General features: G+C 39.0%; 2 protein-coding genes across 4 annotated transcripts; one reads left to right on the top strand and one right to left on the bottom strand.

Moving 5' to 3' along the window:
• Positions 1 to 1,095: 1,095 nt before the first annotated feature.
• Positions 1,096 to 10,512, top strand: myl9b (myosin, light chain 9b, regulatory). Of its 3 annotated transcripts, none has more exons than XR_013818281.1 (5): positions 1,096 to 1,234; positions 7,302 to 7,503; positions 7,584 to 7,745; positions 8,922 to 9,430; positions 9,676 to 10,512. XR_013818281.1 is itself a non-coding variant. In XM_079840586.1 (4 exons), exons 2-4 carry the CDS (start codon positions 7,320 to 7,322, stop codon positions 9,095 to 9,097), a joined length of 522 nt encoding a protein of 173 aa, XP_079696712.1. In that variant the 5' UTR covers positions 1,099 to 1,234; positions 7,302 to 7,319; the 3' UTR covers positions 9,098 to 10,512. The 3 variants fall into 3 exon arrangements, 1 of the variants encoding a protein (XP_079696712.1); XR_013818282.1 differs by having other exon boundaries at positions 1,099 to 1,234; positions 8,922 to 9,443; XM_079840586.1 differs by having other exon boundaries at positions 1,099 to 1,234; positions 8,922 to 10,512.
• tgif2 (TGFB-induced factor homeobox 2) lies at positions 10,395 to 18,916 on the bottom strand. The gene is made up of 3 exons (XM_079840585.1): positions 18,608 to 18,916; positions 15,406 to 15,668; positions 10,395 to 13,541 (listed from the first exon to the last, which is right to left on the bottom strand). Exons 1-3 carry the CDS (start codon positions 18,624 to 18,626, stop codon positions 12,657 to 12,659), a joined length of 1,167 nt encoding a protein of 388 aa, XP_079696711.1. The 5' UTR covers positions 18,627 to 18,916; the 3' UTR covers positions 10,395 to 12,656.
• Positions 18,917 to 19,087: the final 171 nt, after the last annotated feature.

Below are 19,087 nucleotides of genomic sequence, written 5' to 3'. Positions count from 1 at the left end.
CGTTGTTGTTGTTTTTTATTTTCGAGTGTCACTCTCTTTCTTAAAGGGATAGTTCACCCAAAAATGAAGTCATCATTTATTTTGTTCTAAACAAGTATTTTGTACTGTTGAACACAAAAGGAAGATATTTTGAAGAATGTTTGTAACCAAACAGTTTCTGGTCCCTATTGACTTCCATAGTATTTTATTTTTCTATACTATGGAAGTCAATAGGGACCGGCGGCAACTGTTACCAACATTTTTCAAAATATCTTCCTTTATGTTCAACACAAGAAAGAACTTCATGTAGGTTTATAATAACTTAAGGGTGAGTAAATGATGACAGAATTATGAACTATTCCTGCACACTCATGACATTTGTTGAATTGTATATTGTTCAGAGATTTGAACTAACATATTGAAACATGCTAGTAATTATTACTGCTCTTGTCAATCAAACTGACAATAAAACATGTCCTCGCAACGATTATGTAATGTGGATATTAATTATGTGCGTTCCAGCATTAAATATAAAACTATAACTGCTGTGCTTATGCTCAATTATCATCATAGTGTTTAGACACCCTGTAAAGACACTTTGGAAATGATAATCAATTCCAGCTTTAATGGTGGATATAAAAGACCTATTTCAAGAACAGTAAGATAATAACCTCCATAATAATAACAATAACTCATTCTCGTTTGGTTCATGGCTCAAGTCACTCTTAATGGCCCTGGAAGACAATAGCCAAACTACTGTCACACATAAAAGTGAGAGTTATTTAATATAAACAGGGTTATCAAGGCAACAGATCTCTGTTATGAAGATTAATGGAGTTTCAGTAGTAGATTTTGCAAGATCGCTGTCCATCCAAGGCGTGTTAAACCAGGGGTTTTGGGGAATTTACACAAACGCATTCCCTCTCTCATGATGTGAGGCCAGTTCTCTCTAAATAAGGCAGCTTATCTCTTTTCCTGTCATTTCATGTTGATTCCTCTGGGTATCTCGTTCTCTGTGTGGCGTACACAAAAAGACAGGCTGAACATTCTTTGCCCTTATATGGCTAAATCCCTGCTGTGGGCCGGCTCTGTTTGGGAGACCGGAGACCTCTGATTGGCCGAGAGTAAAGTGGGAGGGGCCCATTACTCAAGCTGATGCTCTGAAGAAACTTTTGTGTCCCGCAAGTGTAACTGTCTCACTCTCCAGCACAAAGACACCGTCCAGTGGCAACACAATCCATCAGCTGTAGCAAAGGTGAGTTTATTGTGCTTTGGTTTGGTTTTGTGTGCTAGGAAAGACTTTCCACTGAAGTTGTGGCCACTGAGGAAAGTTCTGGATGGAGCTGGTGACGTATGTTGGAGTTATGGAGCTAAAACTGATCCAGGATCATCTCTCATACTGCTGAGCAAATGGTCCTGGACATCGTAGAACTTTCTTTTAGACAATACTGTGCTTTCTAATGAAGTTCAATGCAATTCTATTATAGATCCAGGAGTTTTGTCTTCCTCAGTGATGCTCACAACTCATATAAACTTTCATTATTTAGAAAACAATGTTTTTCTTTGCATGTAGCTGTGACTTGGCCGCAAGCACTTCATCTGGAATACAGCGTTTGGCTTTTTTGTTAGTGTGCCGTTGAGGTCAAAGGTCAGAGGTGAGACCCATGACGTAACCATTGGCTGGAGGACACGTCCTGAAATGATTGCAGAAGAAACTCATTAACATAAAAACCAGCAACTATAGGGATATCATGATGTTGATTTTGAGATTTTAGTGTTGTCTTTATTCAGAAGGTGACAAAGCTTTACCGTTAAACAGCACAATTATAGTGAAGCTTGTTAGTGTCTCTCTGAATTCTCCAGATGCTTGCCAACAAATGAGGGGAGAATGTGGCAGGATGTTCATAACAGCTAAAATGAGGGATTGACAGTTAAGAGTACATTAGGACATCAACTTGAAGTTAATTTATGCTGATTTGTGTAATCAGGTTTTAGAGAGACTAACTAACTAACACCACATAATTCATCCAATCCATTCATAATACTTACTGATGATGTTTGTGCTGCTGATTTCCCAACATCCTTTGGGAAGGATGTTCCCAAGTCATTTCCTGAGCCATTTTTGTTAGTTAAAGGGGTTCTACGAAAAAGTAACAGGATAGAAATTGACATTGAATTTGAGGACAGAAAAACTAAAACTGATTGATAATTAAAACAATATTTAAAACCAAGTTTAACCCAATTTATCTAATTAAAAACCAAGAATATTGGCTATTCAGTAGGCCTATATTAAGACATACCTAATGAGGGCATGAAAATGTATTGCAGGGATGAGCGTTTGATGTCCTTCAGGCAGTTGGTCAAGTCTGTTTCTAAATTCCTGCATTTAATCCTGTGGTCAAGCTGGACATTGTGTTCTGATGATGCGGTCCCACACACGCACACACTTTGGGTTTTCATGTTTTATGGGGACTTTCCATAGACATAATGATTTTTATACTGTACAAATATTATATTCCTTATCCTAACCCTACCCCTAGAACTACCCACCACACAAAACTTTCTGCATTTTTACATTTTCAAAAAACTTAGCATGATTTATAAGCTGTTTTCCTCATGAGGACCAGCAATGTCCCAACAAGGATTTTGGATATTTCCATCTTTGTGGACACACACACACACACACACACACACACACACACACACACACACACACACACACACACACACACACACACACACACACACACACACACACACACACACACACACACACACACACATAAATAATCAACTATTTAAACACACACAGCACACACTCATATGCACTGCCTAAAAATTAGCAGTTAGTTAATCAGTTACTTATAGCAATTTTAGTCCTACCTCATAGCCTACTCACAAAACACACAGGGCAGTCAGAAAGTTTAAAATAGAGCAGTGAGTGGTCGAAGAGTGTGTAGTCAAAGAAACAACAACAACAAAAACGTTTGAACGTTTTACTGATGCGAGACTTTTATTTTGAAAGACGTGCGTGGAAGCTGCTGAATTTTCTGTCAGACGCATTTAAAGGCAATTTATATCTGCTGTCAGATGTAATGTTGTCAGGCTATATGTATATGTCAGTGTCAATATTCTAATGTTATCTTTGTAACTTGAAATCAAAAGTCTCTCACCTCAGAAAAAACGATTTTTCCTCTTCTGTCAGTCAGCCGTAACTGTGCTCGCGGCGGCACTTTTCAATTGCCTGCGCAAAATGCTAAGGCGCGCGCGCTGTACGAGCATGCGACGTCGTAGTTAACTTACGTTGTCAATTAGTTAGTCGTGAAATTACCAAAAGTACAATACATTACGTAACGGGATGGATTTGCATGGTTTCATTCTATTCAGCAGGATCAGTATGTTTTATTAACACTTCATGTTAATATTGTGCATTTACTATGGTAACTCGTTTCCATAACCTCAACCCAAACTACCACTTTATTTTCTATATTTTTTAAAGACTGTGGTGTCTCAGACCAACTTACTAAACTTATTGTAAAAACTAGCCTTGGGACTGCTATTTAGCTTACCTTATACTGTTTACTCATCAGTGTTAGTGATATGCTCCCAATTTACATGAATGTTAAGTAAAGTGGGACCTTTTCCCCCCAGATATAATACTTGAATCAAATTCCAAATCCAAAATCCAAAAATTTGGTTGGCCTAATGACCATGAGGAAATGTGGGTCTCATGGCCAAACCAGTTGAGAACCACTGAAATAAAGAAACATGTAGACCTAATTTAATTACACCAATTTACACGATTTCCCAGCTAACAGTGAACATTCTCAGAACCAGCTAATGTTCTGACAAGGTTCCCTTAAGGTTATGAGCAAATGTTCTTCTGGTAATGTTAATAGAACGTTCGTTCAAAGTTATCTGTTCTTTATTAATGTTGATCAAAACATTATTTATACATTGTTTATGGAACTTTTTTAATGAAACATTTTATTTGGAGGTTTGTCTTAATTTTTTATTTTTAAATGTTTACTTGTTTCAGGAGTTTCAGAAAACATTCAAAAGTAATGTTCCCATAATATTTGCAGAATTATAAAACGGAATGTTCCCTTACAGTTCACAGAACGTAAAACTAGACATTTTGAACATCTTTCAGAAATAGTGTTTTCATAACTTAATGGGAATGTTAGCAAAACATTCTTTTAACATATTTTTGTTAGCTGGGTTAGTGCTGCTGTTCAGTATAAGATTAATTCGTTATGAAGACACTGAGCAGGTCGTTTGCATATGGACCAGGCCTGATATGGAAAGAATGTATGGATCATCCCACAGCATTTGGTTGCTTTATTGAGCAGACATTGAGAAACTATGAATAAAAGAGCAATACAAACACAGATATGAAAATAACTGTGTTAACTGACTGTGGTCATCTGTATATCATGAATTACACATCCACAGTGAATGATGTGTTCATAAATGTTTTAGTCATGAAATGTGCTGCTGTCCACATGAGACTCGATAGAAACCATCGGTAACATCTTATTTGATGCTAATGACTTAGGCCTTTAGTGAATCTGCTCTGTTTAATACAGATATAAAAATGTTTTCAAGATCAAAGTTGACTTATTAAATCACAACCACTTTTTAGTTAATCGTAAAAGGAGACAGCTTACTAAATCAGTCTTAAAAGACACATCTTAAAGTGACTTTTGGTCTGTCTATAAATCCTCATATTTAAAACCTCATTACAATCCTGCTCTCAGCCGTGATGTGCTCATGTGAGTGTTTCTGAGAGATAAATATGCTCTAAGAACATTTTGCTAACATTCCCATTAAGTTATGACAACTTTATTTCTGAATGTTCTGTGAACGTTCAAAACATTCTGTTTTTGTACTTGTTTAAAAACCTTTTTTTTCTTGGTTATGCAATCATTAAAGGTGAACTATGTAGGATTTTTGCAGTAAAATATCCAGAAACCACTAGGGCAGTGTTATATATTTTGTTCAGTTGAGTACTTAGAATATCCCAAATGTTTTCAACTATTTGTAAATCGTGAGAAAATTGCTATTTTAACCAAGGAACCGGGACGTGTGAGCTATGCGTGTGAGGGAGTCGCCTGTCGATTGCGTCATATCTGCGTCACCCTCGGTTTCCGGTTTTATTCAGTGAAACACTTTACTCTCACTGCAGTGTGAACAAGTGTCATAGCAGCCGCCGAGCGAACGTCATAACTTCCTTTTCAACACACTCAGATATATCTAATACGATAAACAGAGTTGCGTTACCTCATATACTCATGACTGGAAAAGAGGAAGTGGCGCCGGCAACCGTGTCATAATAAAAGTCCCGCCAGCGACTATGCCATAATAACAGTCCCGCTCTTCAATCGCCCCTGCGGCCTTGCTCAGCTCCACAACACTCGCTGCTGCTCTGCTTCACTACAGTAATGTTAATAATCACATCCATGAACATGATTTCTGCCCGAGTCCTATCCTGACTCTTTTCCACCGGCTGTGAGGTAAAGACCACATGTCCCAAGAATCTGCGCTCAAACGTGGCGTCATCAAACTACGCCTTTGTTTTGAACAGGCGACCTCTAGTGGACGGAAAAGTTACATAGTGTAGCTTTAAGGGAGCATTCCATTTTGCAAACATTATGGGAATGTTACTTTTGAATGTTCTTTGAAATGCAAAAATATATTGAGCTTGTGTTCAACACAGACCTTTCACTAAAATGGTGCTATATTACCCCTTTTCCACTGGAATGAACCGGGTGCTAGTTCAGAGCCAGTGCTAGTGCCAGTTCGGAGTTGGTTTGACTGACGAGCCTTCTAAGAACCGGTTTGCCTTTCCACGGGTTAGAGAGCCACCATCTTTCTCAGCAACTCTATCGAGGCAGCGGGAAACACGAACACACCAGACTTGTTCGAGATGCATCGGCGCTGCGCTCACCGATCAGCGTATGATATCAAAACACTGCATGAGAGATTCAAAAGCATAAGGAGCCATACGCTGTACTCGAACAAGCCCTCCATCAACAATGGCGAACGTTGTGTTACTATTGATGCATATGGCTTTCTTTACGATCCTACATCGGCATCAAAACACAGCGAATCCAACGCATTCATGCAGTTCACCGTAATTTGTATAATGATGGTCACAGCCCCTGACGCAAGCGGTTCTTACTTCTAGACCAGCAATGTTTTAGTGCTTCTTAAGAACCACTTTTCCTGGTTTGGCGCTGGTGCTTTGGGTGTACTCTAAAAAAAAAAGGTTCTATATGGCACCAAAAATGGTTCTTGGCTTTTTTAGTGCTATATAGCAGCAATTTTGGTGCTTCAGTGGTTCTTCAGCAGTTCTTCAGAGGTTCTTCACCGGTTCTTTGATTAAGGTGCTATATAGCACCTCTGAAGAACCATTGAAGCACCAAAATTGGTGCTATATAGCACTAAAAAAGGTTCCCTTATGATTACGAGCCAAGAACGTTCCAAGAGTGTTCAGGCATTATAATCAAAGACTCGTTCAAAAAAACACTGATTTCTGGACGATGGAACCGGAAGTGCTAAAATGCAACTCGTTTCCAGGTTTTGGCCTGCAAAGATACATCATCCAAGTTGTCTTCTTCACATCTACACATCTAGACCACTTCCAGAGGTAGTTGAAAACGCATTGGATTGCAACCGCATTGCTTTTGTGGTGTAAACGCTCATGTGGTCGAATGTGTGCTAAAAGCTTCAAAAGACTCTTGTCTACTCTAGACTGGGTAAACCCGGCCCGATCTGCCAGTGATTTGATTTCGCCCTGCAGCTCATGCTGGGACCAATCACAAACTGGCTTATCCACCTGGCGCGCTATTGCCGGGTTTAACACGATGACAATAGAGAAGGATCGTTGATCTGATTGGTTGAAGGACTATCCAGTTGCGTACAGAGTCATTTGAACTATGCCCGTTGATCACGCCTCTTGTGCAGTAGAAAATACAGAGAAGACTCTCCAGAGTCTTTTCTTTGGCAAAATAGTGAAAAAACAGACAATATTGTGTCACCTAAACATTGTTTATTGAATTGCTGTATGAAATCAATATCTCATTTGCATATGTGCTGATATTCGGGAAACCAACACTTTTGCTCATGTGCTATTGCTTATATTAATTCAACTTCCGACCCTGGTGTGTGGCAGGGGGCGGGACTCTTTTTCGAGCACAAGCGGAGGCTCCTTCTGTTCAAGTGAAACGGGTGAAACATAGCAAAGGCCGCTACTGACTCTGGACGCTGTAATTGCTGCTTGCAGACATATTAAAGAATATCTTCTGCTCTTTCCTTAGACCTGAAACACCATCAACATGTCCAGCAAGCGAGCGAAGGGGAAAACCACTAAGAAGAGGCCACAGAGAGCCACTTCAAATGTGTTCGCCATGTTTGACCAGTCACAGATCCAAGAGTTCAAAGAGGCCTTCAACATGATTGACCAGAACCGAGACGGATTCATCGATAAAGAGGATCTGCATGACATGCTGGCCTCCTTGGGTAAGTCTGACAGAGAGGAATGGACATGATATCATGTCTTCTACATCTATTGACATTGTCTTTGGTGCGTTTGTGCTCAGGTAAGAACCCGTCTGATGATTACCTGGAGGGAATGATGAGTGAAGCACCAGGTCCCATCAACTTCACCATGTTCCTCACCATGTTTGGAGAACGGCTCAATGGAACCGACCCGGAGGACGTGATAAGGAATGCTTTCGCCTGCTTTGATGAGGAAGGATCTGGTAAAACAAACACTGCTTTAATATAAATTGTGTGCTTTTTTTTTTTTTTTTTGGGGGGAAAGAACTTAAAGAAACTAATACATTTATTCAGCAAGGATGCATTAAATTGATCAAGTGACAGTATAGACATTTATAATGTTGCAAAACCTTTATATTTCAGATAAATGCTGTTCTTTTGACCTTTCTATTCATTAAATAACCCTGGAAAAAAATTGTACGCAGCTGTTTTCAACATTGATATTAATCATAAATGTTTCTTGAGCAAATCATCATATTAGAATGATTTCTGAAGGATCATGTGACACTGAAGACTGGGGTAATGATGCTAAAAATGTAGCTTTGCTCACAGGAATAAATTACATTTTAAAATATATTCAAATAGAAATAAGTTTTCAAAATATTTCACAATAATATTGTTTTTGCTGTATTTTTGATCAAATAAATGCAGCCTTGGTGAGCAGAAGAGACTTCTTTCAAAACCAATCTTAAGGATTCCAAACTTTTGACTGGTAGTGTACATCTGTAGGCTGCTTAATACACTACCGGACAAAAGTTTGGGATAATTTGTTCATGTTTTTAAAAAAGAAGTCTCATTATGAAATAAGGTTTCATTAGTTAACATTATGAACAAAGAATGAGCAATACTTCTACAGCATCTATTAATCTTAGTTAATGTTCATTTCAACATTTACTTACATCAATAATAATACATTTTATTAAAATCAAAAGTTGTATTTCATAACATTAGTTGATGCACTCTGAAACAACATGAAAAACTGCATTTTTTCACTAACATTAACAAAGATTAATAAATACTGTAACAAACGTATTGCTCAGTGTTAGTTAGTGCATTGTTAACAAATGAGACCTTATTGTAAAGTGTTTCTGAATTTTCTTCTGCTTTTATTTTTTATTTGAAAAATAAATTAATACTGTGAAATATTACAATTTCTTTTTTATACAATTTATTCCGGTGATGCAAAGCTACATTTTCAGCATCATTACTCCAGTCTTCAGGGTCACATGATCCTGTAGTGCATAAATTAAATGATATATGCTAGAATTTAAATATAAGATATGGAAATAATTTTTCAAAATGCAGATCCAAACAAAACCAGCAAAATTATTTTAAAATGCCATATATAAAAACTGCATGTTTGATTCTCGTCTGCACAGGTTTCATTCATGAAGACCACCTGCGAGAGCTGCTGACCACCATGGGAGATCGTTTCACAGATGAAGATGTGGACGAGCTTTTCAGAGAGGCTCCCATTGACAAAAAGGGAAACTTTAACTATGGCGAGTTCACCCGGATTCTCAAACACGGTGCCAAGGACAAAGACGACATGTAGACGATCAGTGCACATCAGCACACTACAAACACATGCAACAATTATTTAGCGATCTATAAAATAAGTAAATGCATTCAGTACAATCATATTACATTACGAACCATCTACAATGCATATTTTGTGTTTTTATGTGGGATTTGTGAAATATCTACAGTACGTTTGAGTAGGTTGCAGCTGTGGCTCGATCTGTGCAAGAAATTCAACTATTACATTGGAGATGCCATAAACCTGTTTAGATGTAGTGCAACGTAATTTTTCTGTGTGCATTTATAAGGATTCTCAGCATCTCCTCATTGATCGATATCAGAGACATGATAAGGCAAGACACTATAGGTAAAACCATTGGGTGCGTCTCAATCAGCTCCCTGGTTCAGGAGTCAGGGCGTCTGACATTTTAGGGACTGTCTCAATCACAAAATCCTTCCAGGCCACTGAAACGGTCGCTCCATGAAAAGTCCCACAATTCACAGTGGAAAGCAGGGAGCGTCGATGCTCACTATTAACGGAGTCCTAACTTTCACTACCAGTGCCCGAATTAGTGTACATGATATGGTTCACGACCTAGGGAGCTGATTGAGACGCACCCATTGTCTTTTGATGATCTGTTTTGCTTCCACAACATACTCTTTCAGACTAGTGGATAGAAAACATCCAAAAATACATAAGTAACTATATTATTATATTTTTACTAAGAGATTTGTTCATATATCATTCACTGATTTTAATATTTAATTCCTAAAAACATGGGTGACATTTTATTTTCTGCATGTTGCACTATATCCTGATTTATGAAGTAATAAACAAAGAAACCCAAAATCCCCTCTGACTCTAATGTGCACTTTAATACAAAACAATTGTCTTTATTCACTACGATTACTCAACTGGAGAACGTATGGCAATATAGATTTTTACTCTACATGTAGTGTCTTGCCTTAAACATTTTGAAGTTAGATGGATGTACAGAATGACTTATCAGTCATCTCCTTTCAAACTGTACATTCTCCAGAAGAAGAAAAAAAAAATTGCGCCTCAGACATTGGGATGTGTAGATTTTCAGTGGTACTGCAACTTATATTTCCAATCAAACCTGTGAATATCTGGCTAATAAAATGTGTGATTACATGTGGCAGCTCTCAGACAAGAAGTCATCCGTTATATGAACATCCATTATATTTTATACTGAAATAAAGATGGTCTCGCACTACAAAGAAATTCCCCAAATCATTTGTGCACATCCAAAAACCATTTCTGGACATTTCTCCACAGCATGACAACAAACACATGACAAATTAGGCTTTTATCCTAATTTAATTTCTCCACAACATGACTACAAACATATGAAAAATGAGGCTTTTATTTCTCTGTAATGTTTGTACAAAAGGACACCAAATAAAATCTCTGTGACAAATGTTTAAGGCAGATATTGCACAGACTAGTCCAAAGGTTTTCTAAGGAAGCAGGTAAGGCACAGATGCCAGTTTTACTGTCCTCAGTTATACATACACACATGACATTAAAAAAAGAGAATCCATGTATTTGGTCGTACAGGAGAGAGAAAGATACACATGAGATGTATACACGCGCGCACACACACTAAAAGCAAGTCTATGCCAGACAAAGTCCTGAATGATATTTACATGTTTCACATTCTCATCTAGAAGACCCATTTTGCAATAATAATAATAATAATAATAATACAGTTCCAGGAATATTAATATTGGTCCTTCTGAACAGGTGAAAAAATAGAGTATACAAAAAAATATAGATAGTACTGCTCCAGTAACGAACCGAATGATCACAGTGGTTTTGAGGTGTCAGTTAATTAGATCTGTAATACAGCTACAATGTGACAGTCGGTTTCTCATATTCAGCTCAGACATGGCTTAAAAAAACAGATGCACCTTATAGATACCTTAACTCAGATATAATTAAAAACTCCCTTTGTGTTGTTAGAGAGGTAACAATGACTTGAACCCACAAGAAAGAAAGGTCTAGAGAAAACTACACTAAAAATCCTGAGACGCACTGAAAACCAAATGAGAAGTAACGTGTACAGTACTACAGAACATGACTTCTGACCTTTGCACTGACCTCATTGGGAAAAACTAATCAGAATTATGGCACATTCGTGAGGAAGTAAACTGAAATAATGTGAACCGCATCATAAAAAAAAAAAAAGACTAAAAAAGGTTAAAATCATTACTATAAAGACTAATCTGACTATCTGTACATGTTCTCAGTTTCATGGAAACTACAAGCATAAAATCATAATCCATCTAGATACTCTAGTGTCCAAAAAGAGAGACTGAGGAAATTGCTCATGAAGAGACTGGCAATTATTTTCTGCTTCTAAATCATATTTGTTAGTTCTCTAGATACATTCACAGATTATGAGCAGGAAAGGAACACTTCAGTTCATCTGAGAGGTACAAACAAGTTTATCTTGGAAATGCACAAAACTCCTTTAGTGTTACAAACGCTTTCAGTCTAAATTCACTGGCTAACATTTTTATACCTCCCCTCTACATTGTGATGGAGAATTTATGAAAATGTAAAACACTGTTAACGCCGATCTTCTACTTGACCCAACAATACCATCAGAACAATAATCATCTCAGCAAAAATAAAGCTACAGCCCAACGCTCGCGTTACATGAGAACTGAAGAAAAATCAATGTCAGCTCCGTCTTTGAGACGACCTCCTCTCCACATCTCAGACAAACACGAGGAGTGAGCAATGATCTCTGCAGTACGATCAATTTCCCAACCACCGGCCACAGCACAGACGCACGTCACGCCAGACCAGAGAGCTCTCGGATACTATTCTGACTGGGACTGGATAAATGGTTCTGACATAATGACTAAGAGGTCAAATTAAGACTATAAAGTGCAGGAAATATGACAACACACACACTATTGGGAAAAAGTGGCTTTCAGAGCAAAGTATTAAATCTAAGGAGAGCACATTTGGTTCCTAAACAGACTTAAAACGCTGCATGCTGGTCTTTGCATTCACAGATCACACAAAAATATGTAAAGCATGCTACATGATGGATAGACGTCTAGCCCTAGAAGATATACTGAGGCAAACAGGCAAGAGCAACTACACGTGGAGCTTCTTTATCCAAAACTATGTAAGGCCACGTTCAAATGTTGGTAAACCTGAGATGTACAGGTTTTTTTGAGTTTGGAGATTGCTGGTGTTTTTGCCTGAAAGGACGTCCACCTGGTCTCAAAGACCCCGGAGTCTGAAATGCTGGATTATTCTTGAAAAGGATTTTATGGCTGCCCATAAACTTCATGTAGTTAAAATGTTAGAGGTTTTGGTTTTAAAAGAGTTTTAAAAATGTCTTAATGCATCCTGGTCTTCAGAGAGAAGCTTCACTCCGTAATCCACTGAAGGGAAAGTCGGTGAAGAGGCTCTCTGGGTATCTAGCAACATCCAAAATGATCTCGAAAGGCATGTACTAAAAGCGCCCAGTTTTCCATCTGCTCCAGACAAAAATGAGCAAACAAAAAGAGTTCAAAGTCAGTTGGTCAGCTTGAGTTTTTCGCACCTATCAATTGACCGCTTCCGTGACCGTATTATGCACGTACTGCGAAACCCACGTGCTCGTAGGTGGACCGGGTTGTCTGACGCTCCACATCCCAGAAGACGTAAAGCTAGCAGATTCCGTAACATTCTTGCAGAGGACATCAGAGACACCGGCCGAGCTTAGATCGACTGGAAGGCCTGGAAAAGAGTGGCTCATGACAGGAACTGACACTGGTAATACGGCGCTCTCCAACAAATCTGGTGCAGCCACGGATTCGAACCTTGAAGGCGTTTCTGCTGTGGAAGTCGAGATGGTCTCCAAATCGGCATTCTGGATGAGCTCACTTTCATTAGAAGGTCTGTTTGCTTGCTGTTGCATCATCTGTCGGCAGTTTTCTTGCTCAGCTGCTCGCTGCAGAGCCGCGTCCACTAGAAGCTTCAGATCACTGAAATCTTGCGCGCACAGCTCTGGCGGGGTAGGAGGCGGCGTGTTGAAAAGGACCCCACTCGGGCTCACCGCTCCCAGGGCCGGGACAGAGGTAGAAGCAAACGGGATGGTCGTCAGATATTGATCGTCGCTCCGAAACCCAGTTAGACCTTCTCGTCTCAGCAGACCTCGTGTGTCCAGCTGCATCAGCGCCTGAACGCCTCCGTCATGACTGCCGGATGACGACAAGCAACCGGCTCCGGCCAAAATTGCAGTCGCAGTGTTACCCAACAGCCTCAAGTCCAATGTTGGGGCGGGGCAAATGACAGAGGGGCGGGTCGAAGAGGCGGGGTATTCCGGGGAGGCGGATCTGTCTGTTTTGCTGGTGCGCCGTGACATTGTAAACTGAGTGGGGTCTTTGCCGTCTTTCCTGAGCAGGTCCGGTAGGAGCCTCCGACGGGCGTTTATGAACCAGTTACAGATCTAAAAACAAGATTACAGAGTTTTAGAAACTTGAAATGCCATATCATTTTAACAGCAAGTTTAACTGCATACTTATATATAGGGCGGTATACTCGGTCTTGTCTCGGTCTCAGACTTAGACGACTCAGGATTTTGTTTCAAGACCACAACTGCTGGGATATCACTAAATTGCCGGTGCATTGTCCGATTTATTTATTAACATCATAAATGTGATTGGATGTAAAACTTACTGCTTCAGATGCAATCAATAACTTATTTCTAATTATTTATTTATTCTGCCGGTTCAGAAATGAATGAGGGATTGTGTAAAATGTCACCAAAATGAATACAAATGCTCATAAAATTCAAGATATTGCTGCAAAAAAAGTACTTGTATGAGATCTGGATTTTTACATTATAACATGATATAATTAAGCAAGAGAGCCGTTTTCACAAATTTGAAAATGACTGCAAACATGATATCGCTTTTATACAGACATTCAATAATCAAAAAAATTTAACTTATACATTTGTAATTTAAAAATAAAGATGCATCTTCTGTACCAGCTCTGCAGTGCAAATATGAATTTAGTTGGTAATGATTTCCTTCGATTGGTAACCGCTCTAAATAGTGTCAATCTAATTATTGATTCAAAATGAGAATTGTCATTAATTACTCGCCCTCATGTCATTCCAAACCTGTAAGACTTTCCTTCATCTTCAGAACACAAATGAAGATCTTTTTGATGAAATCTGAGAGCTTTTTGTCCCTTCAGTGACAGTCTACACAACTACGCAGCACGTTTGAGCTTCCGCAAGAGGTTTGTTCTCATGTGTCAAGCAGATTTGCTTGAGTTTCAATGTGGTTGTGTAGCTGTCAATGTTGGGACAGAAAGCACCCAGATATCATTAAACAGATCTTCATTTGTTCTGAACATATTAACAAAAGTCTTAAGGGTTTAGAACGACATGAGGGTAATTAATGACCGATTTTTCCTCTTTGGTTGAAATATCCTTTTAATATTTCTTGGTATAGGGTCAAAAAGGAAGAGAAAAAAAAATAAAGAAAAGAGGATCCTAGCGTGGCGCCCCCTGTCGACGAGGTAGTGAAACGCATGCTGTGTCAGACAGACAGCTGGCTCTAATGGAGACCAGAGGAAATATGCAGCACAGGCCTCGCCGCCCGCATTCCTGCGCTCTGACAACACCGCAGCTCTCGCTCAAGGACAAAACACAGTGCAGACTGTGTGAGAAAGTCTTAGTCTTTGAAGATTACGGCCAAATGTAAAAGTGAAGAGTGGGTAAAAGACACACACAAAAATACAATATTGGAAAGAGAATATTACTCATTCTCAACTTGATGCTTAGACTATTGACTTGGTCTGGTCCACTTTGGAGCTTATTCTGGCAATACATGGTCTCTTAGACAGAAAGAGCACAACTGACATTCATAACCAACTGAACAGGAGTGTGCTCTATATTCCAAGTTTTCTGAAACCATGTGAGAGCTGTGAGGAACAGACCCAAACTTAAGTCTAAATAAGTTTACATGTATGATTTTATGATAATTCTGAGCTTTTTCTTTTGAGCTTGAAAGCATCAGTTTCATTGTAAGTGCATGAAAACTGTCACATGGGTTTAAAAACAATAAGGAAGACCAGTTTTCGAATTCAAGTCTAAAATGTTATACTTTCCTGGTAATTTTGCCATTTGAGCTTGAAAATTCAGTTTCATTATAATTGCATGGAAAATATACTGGTTTGAAACATGAAGGCAAGTAAAATACCATTTTCAAATTTCAAGTTCTTAACCTTAAATACTTGATATTTTTGCATGCAAACTTCAGTTTTGTGCAAAGTGCATGAGAACCGTGTTTTGTGCTCACCTGTGACACAGACAGATGCGTCTGTCCAGACAGGCTCAGCTTCTCCTGCTCTGACGGATATGCGTTGAAGCGATGCTCGTACAGCCAGTCTCTGAGAACCTGAACGGACTCTTTGGGGAGGTTTCCACGTCGGCGGCGTTTGGTGGAAGACCCGCTTCTCCTGCCGCTGGTGGACAGGTTGAGAGGGTAACCGTCATCTTCACACGGGTCACTGTCCGACATGGCAGAGAACTCAGTGTCTCCGTTCTGATCCTCCTCAAAAGCTGACAAGATGAAGACAACAGAACATTATTGATCTCAAAGACAAAAACGCAGGAATAAAAGTGATTTAGTTTAGGTCACAGAGTTTACAATGCCACAAATGGGTACACTATGCAAAGTATGCCCATTTTCTATATACGAAGATCTTCTGAATTTGGCAAAATGCACGGTACAAAATTCAATTAAATTCAAATTTATTTGTATAGCGCTTTTCACGATACATATCGTTTCAAAGCAGCTTCACAGAAAATGCATCTACATTACAATTTAAATTGATTTGTACTTTTATGCATTTCAGAAATGCACATATACAAAGCACACAGATTAGCTAACTATCTATTATTAATCAATATAATAACTATGGCACAGAAATAAGAATACATATTGTTAATGAATAGGGTATAAAGAGCCCAATGCAATGCATCCGTTTCACTTGAACGATTACATCTTTTTCTGGTCTTGCATTAAAATGGACACCTTTATTTCAGAGGAACAGAGAATCCGTTCTTATCTTCCCTCTAAATCATCCCGGTCAGTCATTTAAAAGCATCCTGCAGATAAATCTGTTTGACTGCACTCAATTTACACTTCAAAAGACTATTGACTCTGAACAGCTCCTCCATTCACACCTTCACCCTCACAAACTGAGGGAAACACAGCTTATCTGGAGCTCCACAGGTGGGCCAATCAAGTGTTTTAAAATGTACAATGAACATTATCACGAGAGCATTATCTGCGGATTATGATAATCATCATGACCAGATAAAGCAGACAATCACACAGAATTCTTGCAGTTGATTCTGAACTCAGCCATAAACAATAATACAACCATATACACAATATAAAGAGAAATATGCTGATGCCAAAACATTACAATTGAAAATTTGATCACAAACATATTGCCCCTGTGTGAAGCATGACCCTGAGAAATAAAGTAATCATTTTTCTAAAAAATGACTACGTTAGTTTGAGTATCATTTGATACATCAGGCTTTCATGGCTCATATAATTAGATAGTGAGAATGTGGAGGAAAAAAAACACCTCAATTTTATTCAGAGGAACAAACGGAGCAAAAATATGCAATTTGGTGCAGATGCTTATATGGCCAAAAAGGATGAAATTCTGATGCATGTACACTGTTAGACTTTGCTGTAATTTTACAATTACTTACCGCAAAAGAAATCCCAGTAAAATACCATATTTATTACGATTAACTACTGTAATTTGCATTGTGGGTATCTGTTAAGACATTTATGGTAACTTACTGTTTGTGAGAATTTACAGTACTTACGCGTGTGTGTAAATCAATGAGAGCTTCATAACAGTATACTTACATAAATGCATACAAATCTCAATCTCCCGATAATTATATTTATATGCTTAGTTTTATGATCAAATCTCTATATTTTAAGATGTAGAATGCAATACAACGATGATTGAGAGATAAACATTCCCCAAAGCCTGATGGATCATATTCAAGACTCACATTAAGTGCATTGATCATGGCCCTTAAAAGAGCTGATGGGACCCAAAACTACAGTCAAGGCCTCTCACAGCATTACACAAAGATTAAATCCTCAAAAAAAAGCCTTTTAAATTAATTGCACAACACTCAAAAGTTCCTACAATCATGGTCACTACTGTTAACAGCATTACCGGATCTCCTTCAAACAATGGAAGAACCTTCTGAATTCTTGACGGTGATGATAATACCAAGTTTCCACCGTCTTATTGAAGTAACAATCACAGTGTATGCCTTAATACTGTGTGTTTGGCAGAAACTGCAGCCAGTGTGGTTATGGGAAAAGCACAAGCTTTCATTTGTGTGTGTGTGCAGCTGAACTCAGAGACACATGAATCAGACACACTTCAGCAGCTCAGAGTTTCTTTCTCCTGCTGAAACCTGAAGCCCTAAAGAGCAGCTAAAAATGTGGGAGTTCCTGAGTCCTTCTTTAACAAAGCAGATTGTGTGTGTGTGCGTGTGTGTGTCTCTCTCTCTCTCGCTCTTCTGGACATTCATGTTTCAGTCTGGAACTGTATCCATGTCACTGTTTTGTGTATCGTTCGCAGCAGTGTGCAGTTCTCTCACAAAAGTTTTTCGATTAAATGAAAACGTGTGTGTTTCTTGTGAAGGAGGTGGATGAATAAATCAGTCAGAGCTGCATTAAAGATTATACAAACTAAAAAAGAAGAACAAATACCAGATGCTAAACTACTTTGAGTGGAATCAGATTTGGACAAACTGGACCTCAGAATTACACGTGTAAACTAAAGAAGAAAAAAATTAAAACCAAACTATTAGTTAATGGGCTTAATCTAACGTAAAATAAATGAAACAAGTGGACCATTGAACTCAGTCTACGACGTCATTTCCGTTTTCCTGAATTTCGTATTGCAAATTGATATTGAAAGGGATCACTACATTTGCAGACCCAAACAAATACTGGGGTCACAAACTAATACACAATTTACCGAATAACCTCTGCATCTTCAACGCCATTTACTGCAACTTTCTCACTTTTATAAAACGCTTAAAATGTCACAAAACACAAAAACGACCAAACAAAAGTCTGTTTCCAGACGCGAATAAACAAACGGGGCTGCAGACGCGCGAAACAAAAACGAGTCACCAAACAAACAAACGCGCGCTGACGTCACCAGACCACAATGATACAATGTAACAAACGCGTGGAAGTCAATAAAGCTGGAAAGATTGGAATGGCCCTTGAGAAACGACTCCAAATGTATAAAAAACACAAAAACGCGTGGACCAGCCGCATTGTGGAAGGCGACAATCAAAAGCACATCTGCGTTTCACGCGCTCAGACTGGAAATCACGCCACGATCCCAGACGTGCAGATGGACAGCGTGATCCGACGCCAAAACACCATTCAAACACACACTCGACACAAAACACACGCGCCTGTTAACGCTCCTCACCTCTTTTGTTGGGCTTCATCCTGGATGGTGGAAAATAGAACACGAGATGTTTGAAAAAAGTTGCTGGTGTGGAAACGCGGGTCCTCGTCAAACGGAGAGTGTGTTCTTCTCACACACACACACTCTCGCTCACACACACAGCTGTGTTGAGTTGAAGCTCCAGTAATCAATGAATCTGCTCATTAGTCACTAGTGTGTCATGAGGGAAATTATCCTGTTGACAAATATCCGTTTACCTGCAGCAATCGCTCTCTCTCTTTCCCTCTCTCTCTTTCCCCCTCTCTCTCTCTCTCTCTCTCTCCGTCGCTTAATGACAGGATCTAGATCCCTCCTCCACACTGCTAGGGGCCAATGAGGGCCCCACATCTGTGTGTCATCACTCTTTCATTCAAAACTCACAATTCAAACATCATTTTACATGTAATCATTTAGCAGACGCTTTTATCCATAGCGACTTACAAACGAGGAGAGCAATAGAAG

The sequence above is a fragment of the Gobio gobio genome (genome assembly GCF_949357685.1).
Source record: "Gobio gobio genome assembly, chromosome: 17".
Taxonomy (NCBI): Eukaryota; Metazoa; Chordata; class Actinopteri; order Cypriniformes; family Gobionidae; genus Gobio; species Gobio gobio.
Note: the sequence above shows the minus strand (reverse complement) of the source record. Positions and strands in the feature narration are given on the sequence as shown.